Source organism: Denticeps clupeoides, chromosome 4 (genome assembly GCF_900700375.1).
Source record: "Denticeps clupeoides chromosome 4, fDenClu1.1, whole genome shotgun sequence".
Taxonomy (NCBI): domain Eukaryota; kingdom Metazoa; phylum Chordata; class Actinopteri; order Clupeiformes; family Denticipitidae; genus Denticeps; species Denticeps clupeoides.
Genome location: NC_041710.1, coordinates 15,301,689 through 15,318,285, shown reverse-complemented (window position 1 = coordinate 15,318,285; position 16,597 = coordinate 15,301,689). Strand labels below are relative to the sequence as shown.

Genomic DNA, 16,597 nt, shown 5'->3' with positions numbered 1-16,597 from the left:
TTCTTTCTTCTGTTTTTCTGTCTTTTCTTTCTTTCTTCTTTTTTTCTTTCTTTCTCTTTTTCTCTCTTTCTCTTTCTTTTCTTTTTTCTTTCTTTCTTTCTTTCTTTCTTTCTTTCTTTTTTGTGATATAAGTGCGCTCGTTCTCCAACCCTCCACACATCTGAGCTATTTGACAAACAATCGTATTTTAAGAAATTAAGAATATCCGCAACAAGTGTTACCGGGGCTGTTTATGTAACTCCGTTAATGGGTGTTTATGAAAGCTTTACACCCAGTAAGCATTTTTCTTTTCTTTCTTTTCTTTTCTTTCTTTTCTTTCTTTCTTTTCTTTTATCTTTCTTTTTCGCTCTCCAACTCTCCAAACTGTGTGCCCAGTCATGTAATGCAGGGCCGCTTACTGAAGACGATATGTTGCCCTCTCAATGCGCGATTGTGTAAGAAACGAGGAACACAAGCGGCTCCCTGTACGTCTGAATGGTTTGGCTGTTTTCTAATGCACGCCTTTGTAAACTTTTTTTTTTTTTGCATTGCAGGGATGGTTATGAAGCAGCTCATAAACACTTTGTGGAGAAAGATCTGGAAACATCTGTGGCAGGACGGTCGTTCATTATAACAGGAGCCAACAGCGGAATTGGGAAAGCCACCGCCATGGCCATCGCTAAAAAAGGTGAGAAATATTGCAGAAAACATCCACGTGTGCATTGAATGGTGCTTCCTTGGACAACCTTAGTTCTGCATGTTCTGGATTGAGTTTGTTTTGGGCGTGCACAAATGAGGCAAGAGAGTTGAAATGTCTCTACTCCTAACCCCAGGTGGGACCGTACACTTGGTGTGTAGGAACAAGGACCGAGCAGAAGAAGCCAGAGAAGACATCATCAAGGATACAGGGAACAGGGTATGGCTGCAGTCGGTCCTGATCGGCTCCTTGGTGAAACGTTCCTTACTGGATGTTGTACTTTTGACTACAGGAAGTCTACGTCCACATTTTGGATATGTCAGAAACACGCAAAGTCTGGCAGTTTGCTGAAGAGTTCAAGAGGACTAATACATCTTTGAATGTTTTGGTAGGTCCTGCAGAAAAAAATTCATAAATGCAGGGTTGATCATTGATCAGGTACCACTGTGCTGGCCCCCCTCATGCCACCAAAATTTTACATTTGGGAGGGTGAAAATAATTTAATTTTACACCAACAGATGCTTCAATGGATTAAAATCTACATTAAATCACTTTTTTGCCTTGTGTATTTTCCAGCTTGTCACAAACTGAAAAGTGTCAATTGCATACATAATATGCACTTCAATAACTAATTCTCATGTCATCTAAAATATCCACCACTTGTAGCTTTGTGTTTTAATGTTGTAGCTCTTTTTGACCCGTGCGCTTGCTACAGATCAACAACGCCGGATGCATGGTGAACCAGAAGGAGCTGAATGTGGAAGGTCTGGAGAAAAACTTTGCAACCAATACACTGGGTGAGAGCTCTACATCTCATTACTGCAGGACTGGAACATCATTTCTTCTGATTCATTAGATCATAATACCCTTCTTTATACTTCTAGGTATGTATATCCTTACAACAAGCCTGATTCCTCTTCTGGAGAAAAGTTGTGATCCTAGAGTGGTGAGTGGAGCCATCATGTGCTGCATGAACAGAACACGTCGTACTTGCTGTCTTTTAGTAGAAATGTTCACATTTTACTTTTTACACAATGGGTCAGACGCAAATGTCATTCCATTCCTTGTCTGCTGGCAATAGCAGTGAGGAATATTGTGCGCCAACCCGAAAAGGCTAGTGCTCCCTGCTGCTCTGCTGTCTTTTCAGATCACTGTGTCCTCTGGGGGGATGCTAGTTCAAAAACTGCGAACTGAGGACCTGCAGAGTGAAAGAGGACACTTTGACGGGACAATGGTTTATGCCCAGAATAAGGTATAAACCTCAGTGTTGATTCTTATTTTTGACTGTATTACAAAGATACCTTGAGTGGGTAAGTGCCAGAGACTGTTTATAAAGCAATGGGCTCCATTTTATAGGCATTCAAAAGCCTTTCCAAAATACACTGCACACACCCTATGGGTGCCATGATTAGCAGGAACCTCTGTCATTGTTGTTTGAACTGCAGACAAGACCAAATGTTGTTTTAATGTAAAACCTCTGGCAAATGCTGGAAATGGATAACGACAGCTACTGTTTCTTCTTTGTTTCCCTCTTGTTCCTCAGAGACAGCAGGTGGTCCTGACACAGGAATGGGCCAAGGCCCATCCCAGCATCCACTTCTCTGTCATGCACCCCGGTTGGGCCGACACTCCAGGTACGTACACATCACGTGTGCATCAACAAATCTGTCTTGGCAGCAGAAGTGACATCAGTAAATAGTCTTAAACATGCTTTAGTTAATAAATCATTTCTGTGTTCATTTTGTTTCATGAAGAAAGCTACCAAGTGAGCAGTGTTATACCATATTATACTTTCTGGCTGATGTTTTGGTCACTTCTGAATGCTGCTGGTGCTTTCACTCTAGAGGTATCATGAGACAGAGTCTACAACCCACACAAGTGACTCAGGTAGTGCAGCTCATCCAGGATGGCACATCAATGAGAGCTGTGGCAAGAAGGTCTGCTGGGTCTGGCAGCGTAGTGTCCAGAGCATGGTGGAGGCCGTAGGAGAACAACAACCCAGGAGGACTGCTCCCTCTGCCTTTGTACAAGGAGGAACAGGAGCAATACTGCCAGAGCACTGCAAAATGACCTCCAGCAGGCCACAAAGGTCTGTTCAAATGGCCAGAAACAGACTCCATGAGGGTGGTATGAAGGCCCAACGTCCACAGGTGAAGGGTATGCTTACAGCCCAACACTGTGCAGCACATTTGGCATTTGCCAGAGAATACGAAGATTGGCAAATTCGCCACTGGCACTCTGTGATCTTCACAAATGAAATCAGGTTCACATTGAGCACTGAGTCTGAAGACACCATGGAGAAAGTTGTGCTCCCTGCAACATCCTCCAGCATGACCGGTTTGACAGTGGGTCCGTAATGGTGTGGGGTGGCATTTCATTGGGGGGGCCACACAGCCCTCCATGTGCTCGGCAGAAGTAGCCTGACTATCATTAGGTACCAAGATGAGATCCTCAGACCCCATCATAATCTGGTGCTGTTGGCCCCGATTTCTTCCTAATACAAGACAATGCTAGACCTCATATGGCAGCAATTCTTGCAAGACTAAGGAGTTGATGCTTTGGACTGGCCCACCTGTTCCCCAGACCTGAATCCAATTGAGCACATCTGGGACATCATGTCTCGCTCCATCCACCAACGGCATATTGCACCACAGACTGTTTAGGAGTTGGCGGAGGAGATCCCACAGGAGACAATACCCCACCACATCAGGAGTATGCCCAGGCATTGATACAGGCCCATGGAGGCCACACACTTTACTGAGCCTCATTTTTACTTGTTTTAAGGACTTGTATTAAAGTGGGACTCCAAATCATGACCTCCATGGGTTGATCATTTAGATTTCCATCGTTAATGTTTGTGTGATTTTTGTTTTGTAAATAACTTATTTAATAAGAATACTTAATTCATTCAGGTCTAGGATGGCTTATTTTTGTGTTCCCTTTATTTATTTATTTAGAAAGCAGTGTATTATATTATAATACTGTTATGTTGTGATTTGTGTTTGAAGCTGTTGCCATGGCGATGCCTCAGTTCTACCAGACAATGGCTGGTCGGCTGCGTACAGCAGAGCAAGGGGCAGACACAGCTATTTGGCTTGCAGTGTCTCCAGCAGCTACCAGCACACCCAGTGGGCAATTCTACCAGGGTGAGTGGGAGATCAATCATTTTGCAAGAAACAAGGCATTGTAGGTACGAGCTCAAATAGAAACTCTGAGCAAAGTCCAGGCTTCATCTGCTCCTTGTGTTTGCGTTGACATCCCAACAGATCGAAAGGCAGTTCCTGTGCATCTCCCTTTGGCCTGGACCCAGAGCACTCCACAGGAAGTGCAGACATTCATGACCAAGCTGGATGCACTTGCCAAATCTTTCCAGCCTGCTTGAACTTCCGCACCACGCCAGAATGCACTCAGGCAGACAGGAAGGTTAACATGAATTTTTCATAAGCTGTGTTAAAGCAAAGTTTTTCTGTTGCATAAATAAAAAAGCTAAAGCTTCATCAGAATAAAGTCGGGCTAAAAGACCTAACATGGTTTCTTCCATACTATGGAGACAAGAACACTGAGCAATAGGAATGCCTAATAATGTGGGCGTCATTTACTGATACTAAGGCTGTATTTCTAGCAGTTTTGCCCTGGATGCAATAAATTTCTCAGTTGTACACAATTGTTACCCTGATTCATAATGTGGAATTTTTTTTATTTTAGTGGCATGCAGATGACTGCTAAAAACTGGTTATCTGCTGAAGCAATATGTTGAAATTGCTATTTTTTTCAAATATGCAATAATCTGCAAGATTGTGTGTCAGTGAAGATGTATAAATGAGACAGCATATTACGTTTAACGTAATGGGATTTGGGGTGAAGCCAGTGAGAACGCTCAGCCCTGGAGAAATCATGACACATTGCATTGAAAACATTTTGTTGTGCTTGTATCACAAACATCATTATACCCTAAAAAAAATATTAGCTCTAGTGAAAACCATACTCTGCTAAATGTGGTTCCAGAGCAAGCCATTTGCATCACTTACTGGATTACAGTAGTGCATTCTGAGAGCACCATAAACTGAACAAATTGAAAAGCAAAGCTTCTTATTATAATTTTTTATTATTTTTTACATTTTTGTAGCAATCCTTAATTTGTTTTTAATAGGTTTTTTTTATACAGTATTGAAAAAAATGTGCATTCACATTTTCCCAAGGGATTCTTTTAAAGGTTGATTTCTACAAGGGTCAAACTGGAAATCTTGAAGCTGGATCCACCCATGTTGAAATGCACACAGGAAGTAGTGACCTGTTTTGATATAACCTACACCACACAATGGAACAGACTGGTGTTCCCGATTCTATGGATTTGCTTTATTTTGCCGGAGAGAGTGGGCATCCCTGTGTTTTTCTGATTTAAAAGGAGCTTCCCAGTCTTTGCGTCCTACGCCACATACGTGTACACTTTACGGTCCTCAGGGGTCCGTGCCAAATATTCTCTCTCTATTAGTCCTTCAATGCGCTTTTTGATGACAACTGGACTTGGCAAGAACCGAGCCCTCAGCTGCTGAGTGACCTAAGAGAGGTGAACAATGCGAGTGAGGGATTTGGCCATCAGCAAAACTTCTCTTTAATGTAATTGTTCTGTAATGTTTCCAGCATTTAACATACCTCTGCTACCAAAACATTATGCTGCATCTTCTTCCTGGACTTCATGATTCGTACAATGGCCGCCTCGATCTCATGCTTTCTGTCGTCATCCACCTTTTGGCGTGTTTCCTTACGCTCAGGGTCTGATTCTCCCTGCTTAGCAGCAACTGCGTGAGCAAAGGACAGAAGAAAGGATTAACATAGTTTTACACCAATTACACCAAAACAAGTCAGTAGAATCTTAATATCTTAACTACCCATCATTTCCACTTACCTCAGTATTTACATTGGCCAAATAAACAGAATAAAAGACTACTATTCAGCCACTGATAAGACCCATCCACTTATAAGACTCTGCCAATCCACATACCTGTTTGTATTTTGACTCTGTGAAGTTTGGAAGTAAACTGGTCATTGACTGTAAAAACATGCCCGTTCTCTATCTCCTTTGATTTTGGCTCCTTGGTAAGGACCCTTTGTGTGGGCTTCCCACAGGCAAGAGACTGCAACGCCCGGACCAGCTCCCGCTCGGGAATGTCAGTCTCCTGCTGAATTTCCTGTAGGAAACATTAGAAAAGGTCAAAACCAGATAAAGGTAAACATATCTCCTAAAGGTCAAACCTAAAAGTATATTACATGTTCTGTGTTTATAATTATTCCACATGCTCAGAGGCATCATCTGGACATCTCAAACTCAGTCATTTGTGATGAACAAACCTCAAATGTGCATTTTTCTCTGTTGTTGAACAGCATGAGTATTGTCATCTGGAAGGTGGACACCTGAAGAATGTGTTTCCGTGTGTTCGAGCCGGTTACTTGTGCTCCCCCAACCCCTACCTCTGAACCATCCTCCTGACGGAGAAAGAGAGAGATTTCATTGGTTTGTTCATGTCGGAATGTAATATATTAGTAAGTGTGATTGAGTATTTACCTTCTTGACAGGCCCATAAAAAGTAGCGTTGAGGTCAGCCGAGCCCATGTGATGCTGCAGGGTTAGCTGTCTGCCGCTATGTTTGGCCAGATAAAACCTGACAAATAATACATATGGGATTCACAACCCAAAATCCTATACAACATTAATACACAGCACTGTGGTTTCCCTAAATATAACGAAACAAGGTATTATTCCAATATATGAAAAATGTAACCAATTGTTAATATATTGGTCACTTTGTGCGATTATCATTGCAGTACCTTCTAAAAACCTCAAAGGCATGTCTAGGGGAGGGAGGGATGTTACACTTGGGTGTGGCTGATTGTGTGGGCCAGTATCCTGTGGTGAGAACTCTGACCGTGAGGTCAACTCCACCTAAGGACACCTGCAAGACCACACACAAATAAATGAAATGAGGACCGCCTAATAGAAGAATGCATGAAAGGTCACAGTCGCAGCATGTGTGACTCACCCCCGTCGACTGAAGGTGTTGCCGGAACTCGTCCATTGTGGTGTTAGAAATGCTCATGTCTCTGAACATCCCTTCCAGTTTAGAGGTGAACTGACAACCACACTCGGTCTGCAGAGAAGAACGACAGGTTTTTATTTTAACCACCAGAGAAAACGCAGCTAAGACAGAATGAGAGAAAGCTGCAGACAGAATCCAAGAAACAACATGACATGGGCAGGTAAAATAGAAGGAAACTGAGACAGGAAAGAAGTGCAATGAAAAAGAAAAAAAAAATGTAGAAATAGTTTTGACTTTTTGAGACCTTTAGTTTTGAGATCATGTTCTTCTCAGAGTCGTCTGAGACACTTTTGTTGGTGAGGAGTCTTCGTGCCAGGTGCTGTTTATAGTATCTCTCAAACACGTCCTTCTCCTGCATAAACCTGAAAAGCACCATGGCTTTATCCAGGATAGACTCCACTTCCTGCTCTGTTAGCTGCAGAGGGAGTTGGGGGGATACCAAGGAAGTAAGATGAATCAAGACAACTTGTCCAATTGATATGGTTAACATTTTAAACAATATTTTCAATAATCACACTCAAGAAACATAAGGCTCTCAAATGCAAATGCAGGCGTTCAGCCACTGGGGGGCAGAATAGTGTTCTGTCATCACAAAGCTACAATAACAGCTGCTCTCTGATACTCACCCCTTTAACGCCTTTCTTAAGTTTGTCGTCAATAAACAGTGAAAGATACTCTGGCGAGCGGGAGTTCAGGTTGAGGAAGTACTCAAAGTCACCAGCGATGGTCTGTTTGAAGAGGCGGTCATTGTGTTGAAAGATTCTAGAAGGAAACGGTCAAAACGTGTCTTCAGGTCCAACAAGCCCTGTGTGTGAGAGAGAGAGAAATGGCAGTTTTAATCTCGAGTGATGAATGATGGGGCAGCTCACAGTGTAAATTCCCTGGTGGTTCCTAAGGCCATTTTCGTTTAAATAGGTAAATTAGCTCAGAGTAGTACTCATTAGCAAGGAGAGGCCAGGGGCAAAACGCAGCAGAAGCAAATGAAGTGCTTCTCTTCGCTGTCTGAGAGTGAAGTCTGGAGATTTCCTCTACCCATTGGTTAAGGCTCCGTATTAATGTTTGTTAAAAAGGGACCCTGTCTAAATATTACATTGTTCACTTTAAGGCATTTAACATAATGGAGGAGTCACTGAGCTGTGTAGGTCAGGTGTGTATCGTGAATGCACTCTTTTACTATGATATTATAGTTTATAACATTTTTTTATATGTCTGTATAGTAACAAATTTAGAAAGACCCTGGACATGGTCTGTGAGGACTACCTTTTATCACATGGTCCAGTCAGATTCATTTTGTCAACAGGAGCACACCACCAGTGTGTGTGTAGAAATGTGCAGTATTTGTGAAGCTAGATGCTGTGACTAGTGTTCAACACCAGCGGGTGCCTGACAGACAGGGAAAACCATAGTGTTTGTGTGGAGATGCTTACCTGGATGTAGTCGACAGGGTTTTTGCCCTCTCCCTCCTCAGACACTAGAGCCTTGCCCTGTTCCCTCAGGTAGGAGCTCATGCATTCACACATGGTCTTAAGGCCATTTGGCACTCGGCTGAACAGTTTATACATGCAGGCCAGATCTGCAGGGGAGCACAGTGGGATTCCCAGTCAACACAGAGCAAATCCCCCCGCTTGGTGAAAATAGTTAGCAAAAAAAAAAAAAATCCCACACCACAGGATCAGTTCTATTCTGGCAATAAAAATCCTTTGTGAAAGTTACTATACCCAGTCAGTGAGGAAACAACGTGAAAAACAATCATTTACAAGAATGATATTTCCGATATTCAGTGTTGAGTACTGACTAAACTCATACTGACAAAATCTGTGCACATTATATGACATAACATATTTTGAGATTCTGCAGTTGTCAGACTGACCTTCTGTCTTCCCATTCTTCAGCATGTGCACCAGCCCTGAGTTCTCCATTTCGACTATAGTCTTCATGTGTTTAGAGATAAGTTCTCGCTCCACCACCTTGACTATTGGCTCCTCAGTGGATTTGTCAAGGCAGTGCATGACCCTCTCGATCTCCTCATTAATCCTGGCTTCCACCTTCTTAATGTAAACACTGGCACTGTTTTCTGCTAAGAACTTCTGGCTTTCCATCTTGAAGTAAAACAAACAACGAACAGAACAGCTCAGCTCAGCTCCTGTATGCGATACATTATACACACTGGCCTAGACAGACACAGTGTGGGTAATCATCATGCATTATACACCACCACAAGAAGTCAGAAAGTTGTGTTTTGTTCCATTTTCATTAATCTCTCTCTCACACACACACACACACACACCACACACACACACACACACACACACACACACACACAATATATATATATAAAAAAAAAAAAAAAAAAAAAGGAACATCTCTGGACAACTAGCCTTTTCCTCAAACAAATTGGAAATGCGATCTAAGATCCTGGCCAATTCAATAAAAAAAATTAATGAGAGCTGGGAAGCACCTTAATTTCACAATGAATATTCCAGGTAGGCAAGGTTACCAAATAGGCATTTCACTTTCAAGTCAACTGTGTTTTCTAATCATATTTTATGGGGACCATACCTGGAAGAACTCTGCAGACATTTCCAAAAAGGGAACTTCAAAGTCCTCCTCATACACAGACCTTCCTTCCAGGCCTAAAATCATCTGCATCTGGCTGGCATTCCTAATGGCACCCCTGAGAGGAGAAGAGATGGGTACAGAACAGGTTGTGAGACGACACAATTATGGCACAGGTTTCTCAAGCAGCACTGTCTCATATACAGCAAAGGAGTCCTTGTACAAAAACACAGATTGTAGGACCAGACGTTATTCTAGATCAGCATTTCTATTCATATGTTTCTGAAATTAGTGGCCCAGTTTATCAGTATGATGTCTCACAAAACACAAAATGCATGTTCCACATATGTGGAGAAACCCAAAAAAAAAAAAAAATGCACACACATATAGCTCCAGAAGTCCTTTTCACTGTACCTGTCAACCACTTCCCCTTTCCTCTCTCGTGCAATCATGTCCAGGAGCGTCTGCCTCAAGTGGTCCCGGATGCAGCCATAGCGCACCACCTGGTCCCTGAAGATGATGAGGCCCAAGTTGTACACATTCTCCACATTATTCTGCTGAACGTACACTCTGTCCTGAAGGAATAAGTGCAATACAAATATTTCAGTCCGGACACACCTCAGCCTGGAACTGGTGCATGAGGGAGAATGAGACCCATTCCATGGCCATTATTTATTGAATTTTAACACCAAAACACTGCACTAAAATTACACACTGAAAGGTCCACAGCTAGTTTCCATGTTAGGAGCAGGAGACAGATTAAAAACACACTATGGGGTCCCACACCCAATGCATATTATGTAATGAGTCATGTTAACATCATTAAGTCACAATAAAGTCTAGTTTCAGTTCAAACCCAGGCTTGCACAAAAAAGCCGCACATTTTATTCCAGTGCAGAGATGCAGAGGTCAGATGGAAATGGACCCACATCACGAGATCCACATGGTTGTGTTTCTGTGTGTTCATGAGAGGCAAAGAGAACAAGACTACGTATGTATGTGCACATGCATGTCTGTGTGTGTAAGTGAGGGCTAATAAACATTGGACCCAAAAAATGAAGACTGCAGCAATCAAAAGCATCCCACAAGAGAGGGTCAGTAGCTATAGCCAATGTGTGTGTGTGTGTGTGTGTGTGTGTGCACAAATGTTTTACTGCTTCAATAAATCAATGGAAAGTTACCAGCTTGACAAATTTTTGTTTTGTTTTATGACTAGTCCCTTCCAAAACCTTCATGCAATGCGCTCCACAGAAATAACCTGAATGGTATGAGAAAACCTACACAATGACACAATGGTCATAATAACAGAACCTGAGCAACTTCAGGCTTCTCTTTAACTTGTAACACAAAACACTTACCATATACATTAAGATATCTCGTATCATGACCATAGCAGTCTGGTGATCATTCCATGCCTGGTTTAATGTTTGCAGGAAGTTATTGTTTAACGAGTTCAGGACATCTTCTCGTACCTACAATAGTGAGAGACTTTGTTATTTATGCTTGAACACCAACAGGCTTTATTACACTTAAACCGAACTCAACTTCGTTTCGTCTGGTGTGAACACTGTAATTTCACTCAACACAACCACACAGAGACCTACAAAAAACGCTATCACATGATTTGAGTGAATTATGGGTAAATCCTGTTTTTACTGTTGTTGTTCCTGCGGCGATACATGACCAATCAGCAGCAAGACAGTTCTTGCGTGATTTTAAGCTGCGTACTTTGGTTCGCTTGGATTTTCCCCCTGTGTGAAAGTCAACTGAACAAAGAGGAAAATGATGTTCAAAAAGTGTTTCGGACCAAAGCAAAATGTATGAAATGCTGTTAATCCATCTTTCCACCTCCAACTCTATTCCTTTTTAATGTGCAATAAGGTTTCTACCTTTGTATCATATTCTGTATTCTGTCTTCTTTTTAAGTTTTTTTTCTACACACAGTATTTAAGATACTAGAGTTAGTTGGACTGTGCCTAACTTCGTTGTACCGGTTACAATGACAGCAAAGATATTCGGATTAGGCACCTGTGACCACAGAGCTGATGAGCTTCCTCTAGACGACTAGTATTATTTACGAAACAGCGAGCTTCACACACGACTCACTGAGCCAACAATTATGTACGGCGCTGATGAATTGCCAGGGCGTGCATTACACATTATAACGTTACTATTCAAATTCAGCTTTAGAGAAAACCATCTGCATTACATTGGTTTCACAAGCAACCAGGCACGAACTTGTCTTGTTCTTTGGAAGGTATGTGCAGAATGAAGCAAATCTGGAATAATGAAATGCGGTTCGCTCAAAAAAAACTGTAACAGACTTGTGCAACGGACCTTCTTCAATGAAATTTCCTGAGAAGCTTTAATGAGCCACAATGACAATAGCTGATGAGCTCAGGACTTAACCCAGAACAGTTCCAGTCTGCGGCTTTCTATTTTTCCCCCTTACACTGCTCATGACTCAGCAGTAAACTCTTGGGACAAACGTGGTTGCCACAGGATTGAAAGACGTACTTTGTTTATGAGGTGCTCTGTGACGACCTCTCTCAAGCCGGTGTACAGCTTCTCTCCATGTTTGTGCAACACCATGGTGTAGGCGTTCCTGTACAGCTCCTCAAAACTCAGCCCACTGTTGTTCTTCCGCTGGATCTCCTGTATGGCATTCTTGAGAAGGTCCCAGATGTTGTTGACATACTTCTCATCCATTGTCATCTGTTGAAACAATATGAGGACATTTTAAATACTTATTAATGAGATGGAAGATTCCTGTTTAATCCAATAGAGCAACTAACAACATTTATTTAGATCCAGACAAATCCATCATGACTCCTGCAGCACTGTGATGACCGTGATGCTGTTCAGTGGTCAGTGAAAGAGAAACCGTAATTTGAAAACAGTGTTAAAAACCTCACTCACTCACCAATTGGCTTCCAGAGCAAGATCGAGGATTCATGATAGAGGACAGGGCATCAGCCCACCGCCGGGTGCACATATCTTTCACACACATGCTATGGCCAATTTAGATAAAAAAAAACACATAGAGAACATTGAGTGGTTCCGCACAGACAACGTCAGCATTGGAATTCAAACTCACACATTTGGAGGTGTGAGACAATTACACAACCAGCAATGCCACCGTGTGACAATAAAAACATTGCAGATAATTAAATCCCCAAGATTTTATTGAATAAATGTAATAATAAACAGTGAATAATTCTCCTGAGGACAAACCTTCCTATGTATTACAATATACAGAATTCCTCCATCACAAGCATAATGAAGCCCCAATAAGACGAGACAGTGTTATTTACTACTTTAATAGAGCTTTGCCACCAACACGTTGTAACGCTAAACATAGTCGAAGGTGACACAGTCTGTACCACTAGAAGTGCTTGCTGCAATGTTGACTGTCTCAGGTTTGAAAGAACTGCAGCAGTGATCCATCCAGCACAGATACATGTTTAATTCATGAGAAATGCTTAAAATGTGCTTGTTTTATTGTTATTCTATGGCAAATACAGAACACTTCTTACAGGCCACCAAGTAGACGTGACTGAATTTACGATGTTCTATATGTATGTTCTATACCCAGGCCCAGGAGACTACATGATGGCAACAAAACCTACAGAAAGGGTTGTGAGCTGATCAGGACACTGATCAAATGAGGAGGGCCTGGAAGAAACCAGGTTGCACAGTCCATTCCTTTCAAGCTCGGAGCATCTAAATGGAACAGTCATCACATCTTTGGGCTCCCTTTCCAGTTTCAAGACGCAAATGAGGACATATCAGCTTCCAGCTCCATAATAAACTGACAACTACAGTGTGTTCTGTGTTCTTCAGGTTCACGAAGGCACGCGGGATGTCTTGATCCTAAATGTATTTACCACAGGGAAGTTGTCATAGTTTAGGAACAAGTTTAAAATAAACTGGACAGATGGAGGCAATCTGTAGACTTCAGATGTACTTGAGTAAAAATAAGTGGTAGAAGCCTAGCGGGTGACACACTCACCTATGAACCAGAAGACCCAGTGTCCCCGAGCAAGACTGTATACTGTATAAGGGTGTGTCGTAAATGAAGATGTAAAGTCTGTGTGCAAGAAGTTATAGCATAATTTTGTTTTACAAAAAAAAAAAAAAAATTATAAAATCAGGACTAGACAAGTGTATGTAGAAGAGGGGATGAAGGGAAAACTAAATAAAAAAAGAACATTCTGAGACTGAACCATTGCAGAAGTAGCAAAGGAATAAATTATTATGTAGGCCAAGTCCCCTTTATTTCTTTCCCCTGCTGAGATCTCTCTTGGGGTCTCTATCACTATAAGTGTTGTTGGCTGCCACTCCAATATATTTTATATATAAACACACTTCTGCAAACACCACCATTTCTACAAAGAGTAACACTGCAAATTGCATATGCTGCATCAAAATTAATATGAGGACAACAGTGCAGTCACACAAACCCTTTGGTTGCTTTGCTACTCTGCATGTTCCGTGATCTCAGCACCCACAGGCAGTTTATGTCTTATGGGGTAGGAAACAGACAGAAAATAATGGAGGGGAAAAAAAAAAAAAAAAAACAGTTGACAACTGCCCTAAAGCAAAACGTTGCCACAAGTGCAAAGTCAGACTTGTGCATGAACGATGGGGGGGAAGAGGGGAGGGGGGAGGAAAAAAAAAAAAAAAAAAAAAAAAAAAAGTTATAGCATGCAGCAGCGAGCTTGTGCTGAACTGAGTTGAGCAGTGCTACTAATTCACTGGGCCACACAATGCTTGTAGGAGAGACTGCAGAGCACCACCCCGGGTCACAGCCCAGCTTCACAGCCAGGGAGAGGGAATTTGGCTCATTCACGTGGGCACGCCAAGACCACTGCTGGTGCTGTTGTTTCTGCAGCATGAATGTGGTCTGATGCCTGCATTCCTTTTGGTGTATGTGAGTGTGCGTTCAAGCAAAGAAATAATATTTCCCTCTAGACAGGTTCCTAGCACACACAGAAAAATATCTTGTATTTTGTTGATGTAATAGTTTTAAAAGGAAATGAAAAGTCTGATCATAAAATACTAAAATCAACACACTAGTGTGTGTGTTTCATACATTTTCTATACACTCATTCTTCAAGAACCCCTCCAGCCACAGAACCCAGTACAGACCTTAATTTGAAATGAATTTCAATAAAGCACTGTATGAAACATAATGCCTATTCATATTACACTGATCAGTGAAAACAACGATTTATTAATTTGTGGGCCTGGATTAAAATAGAAAAAAAAGTGTCAGCGTGCATGATTCCAATTAACAGGGTGGTAGTAGCCTAGTGGGTAACACACTCACCTATGAACCAGAAGACCCAGGTTCAAATCCCAGTTAATACCATTATGTCCCTTAGCAAGACACTTAACCCTAAGTTGCTCCAGGGGCGGACTGTCCCTGTAACTACTGATTGTAAGTCGCTCTGGATAAGGGCGTCTGACAAATGCCATAAATGTAAATTAACCACCACAATTAACAGCCAGTGGATACTGTTTGGCAACTGTGCAATAAAACACATAAACCATTGCTTTTCCTAGAACACATGTATACCATTTCCTAAACTGCAAAAAATGGGACAACCACCAGTACTGAGGGAAGTCTTCTTGCTTTTTATAGTCCTTCCATTTACAGATTGCTGTAACAATCTTAACCTGCCCTTCACACGCCAACTTCGCAGCAACAACCTGATGTAAATAAAGCGCGTTTTGACAAGAATGGCTACTGACAGGAAAGCGAAGGGTAGGGAAGTCACTCCTGCCAAGCCTAGCCACATTAGCACGGAGCTAACGTCCGCTGTGACGTTTTAACGAGACCAAATGTACTCAAATCTGTTTCGCAAAAGCACCGAGGCGAACTTCACACGCATCGTGAAAATTCATGCTTAGTCGTCGTTCCCCCGTGTTTGTGGGTAAAACGTTCTTATCTGATAGCTAAGCGCGAAAAGCGCGAGATGACAGTTCCCCTTGGCAAACTTCAGAATGAATTCAGGTGGTAAATCCTGCAGCCCGTTCAGAAACCTGTCGGGTTATGTTGCAATACGGGCAGAAAATGGTGCAATTCTGTCCAGATTCGTGTCTGTGGCCCTCTGTGCACCAAGTTAGCAGAGCTAACACCAGACAGCTCGCTTGCAGGCTAGCTGAGCCAGACGCCTCGGCTGAAAAACAATGGTGAGGGGGTCTTAGACAACCAGGGGCCAAAGTCATTGGAAACTTAAAAACCGCGGAGGACCCGTGAACGGTTCCGAACGGGAAAGACGTTCGGTTCGCTGGCTTTCGCTTCACCGCCTAACGAGGAACACAAAAGCACTATTAGCTTGCGTGGAAAAGTTTTTTGCTAGTTAGCCTGCGGCTAACCAGCCAGTGGTTAACACAACCTAAACTCGTAACCAGTCGTGCGGTCATCTAGACAGCGGACCATTTTTGAAGAACAAAAAAATATTACGAATCATAAAATGAATCATATTATGGATCTACTGCGACCTTCCAGCAGATGGCTAGTATGTTTTGGGGTCTGCAGTCCCTGACAAAAGGACCTACTGTCAATGCTGGAGTGTAAATGTTTTGAGAGCCTCGGCCACTACACACACGATGCTCACATGCTACTCACAGGAAAAGCTCGTATCCTCATCTTGGTGTCCTTCTTGGTGCCGACTTTGGTGAGGTTGGACATGTTTAAGTAGTGAGTTCCGTCGCCGATGTTAAATCATTAAAGATCGTTGTTGTGTTTTTTGGGGGGAGGGGGAGGCTACTAAAGGGACATAAACAAATCGTGAGCTATTTAATCGCCCCCCTTGCCCTTTCCCGGGGGTCGCTCTCCCACTCCCTGCAGTGTTGTTGTGCCTCCTGCTCGCTACTCAATTTTATCTCGATTCGCTTTGGCCAACAGTGATGGCGGACACAAATTCTCACGGCGCAGTCGGGATAGCGAAATCTCGCGATATTTGCCTGGATTACGAATGACTACCAGACGAAAAAAATGGCGGCACTTGTGAGAATGTCTATTTATTCCGTTTGTTAGACTCTGTGTAACAAACGGAGAAACGGGCATCTTGTCGAGAAGTAATTAAAATCAAATGTCATAGTTTCTGGCCACACTGTTTAGTATTTAATACAATTTAATGCAAAAGTTTTTTTAGTTGGCCTCAATTCTAGGACCCCACCATATCGTCATAGTTCCAAAGAACTTGCTGTAAATAAGATAAGGTGAGGACACAGATATACATTATATATATATGCACCT

At 42.3% G+C, this 16,597-nt stretch overlaps 2 protein-coding genes across 3 annotated transcripts; one reads left to right on the top strand and one right to left on the bottom strand.

Annotated features, from left to right (window-relative positions):
• Positions 1-328: 328 nt before the first annotated feature.
• LOC114788453 (dehydrogenase/reductase SDR family member 12-like) lies at positions 329-4,335 on the top strand. Of its 2 annotated transcripts, XM_028977038.1 has the most exons (10): positions 329-434; positions 534-667; positions 813-895; positions 969-1,064; positions 1,392-1,473; positions 1,561-1,622; positions 1,824-1,928; positions 2,220-2,310; positions 3,685-3,822; positions 3,943-4,335. In XM_028977038.1, the coding sequence occupies exons 1-10, from the start codon at positions 409-411 to the stop codon at positions 4,056-4,058; spliced, it is 933 nt and encodes a 310-aa protein (XP_028832871.1). In that variant the 5' UTR covers positions 329-408; the 3' UTR covers positions 4,059-4,335. The 2 variants fall into 2 exon arrangements, with proteins under 2 accessions (XP_028832871.1, XP_028832872.1); XM_028977039.1 differs by lacking the exons at positions 3,685-3,822; positions 3,943-4,335 and adding an exon at positions 2,521-2,588.
• A 427-nt stretch (positions 4,336-4,762) lies between these two features.
• On the bottom strand, positions 4,763-16,260 carry LOC114788127 (cullin-3-like). The gene is given in 17 exon segments (XM_028976355.1): positions 4,763-5,234; positions 5,330-5,475; positions 5,679-5,865; positions 6,026-6,160; positions 6,240-6,336; positions 6,503-6,627; positions 6,715-6,822; positions 7,016-7,186; positions 7,398-7,520; positions 7,523-7,576; positions 8,199-8,344; positions 8,642-8,870; positions 9,331-9,445; positions 9,742-9,902; positions 10,686-10,799; positions 11,845-12,042; positions 15,965-16,260. Coding segments are annotated over 17 exon segments (2,304 nt in total). The 5' UTR covers positions 16,028-16,260; the 3' UTR covers positions 4,763-5,102.
• Positions 16,261-16,597: the final 337 nt, after the last annotated feature.

What these genes read in the sequence shown, in the direction of transcription:
- LOC114788453 (XM_028977038.1), top strand. Translation starts at nt 409, where the DNA reads ATGTTGCCCTCTCAATGCGCGATTGT. An exon ending in AAAGTTGTGATCCTAGAGTG is followed by an intron (nt 1,623 to 1,823) that starts GTGAGTGGAGCC and finishes CTGTCTTTTCAG; the next exon opens with ATCACTGTGTCCTCTGGGGG. An exon ending in CAGTGGGCAATTCTACCAGG is followed by an intron (nt 3,823 to 3,942) that starts GTGAGTGGGAGA and finishes ACATCCCAACAG; the next exon opens with ATCGAAAGGCAGTTCCTGTG.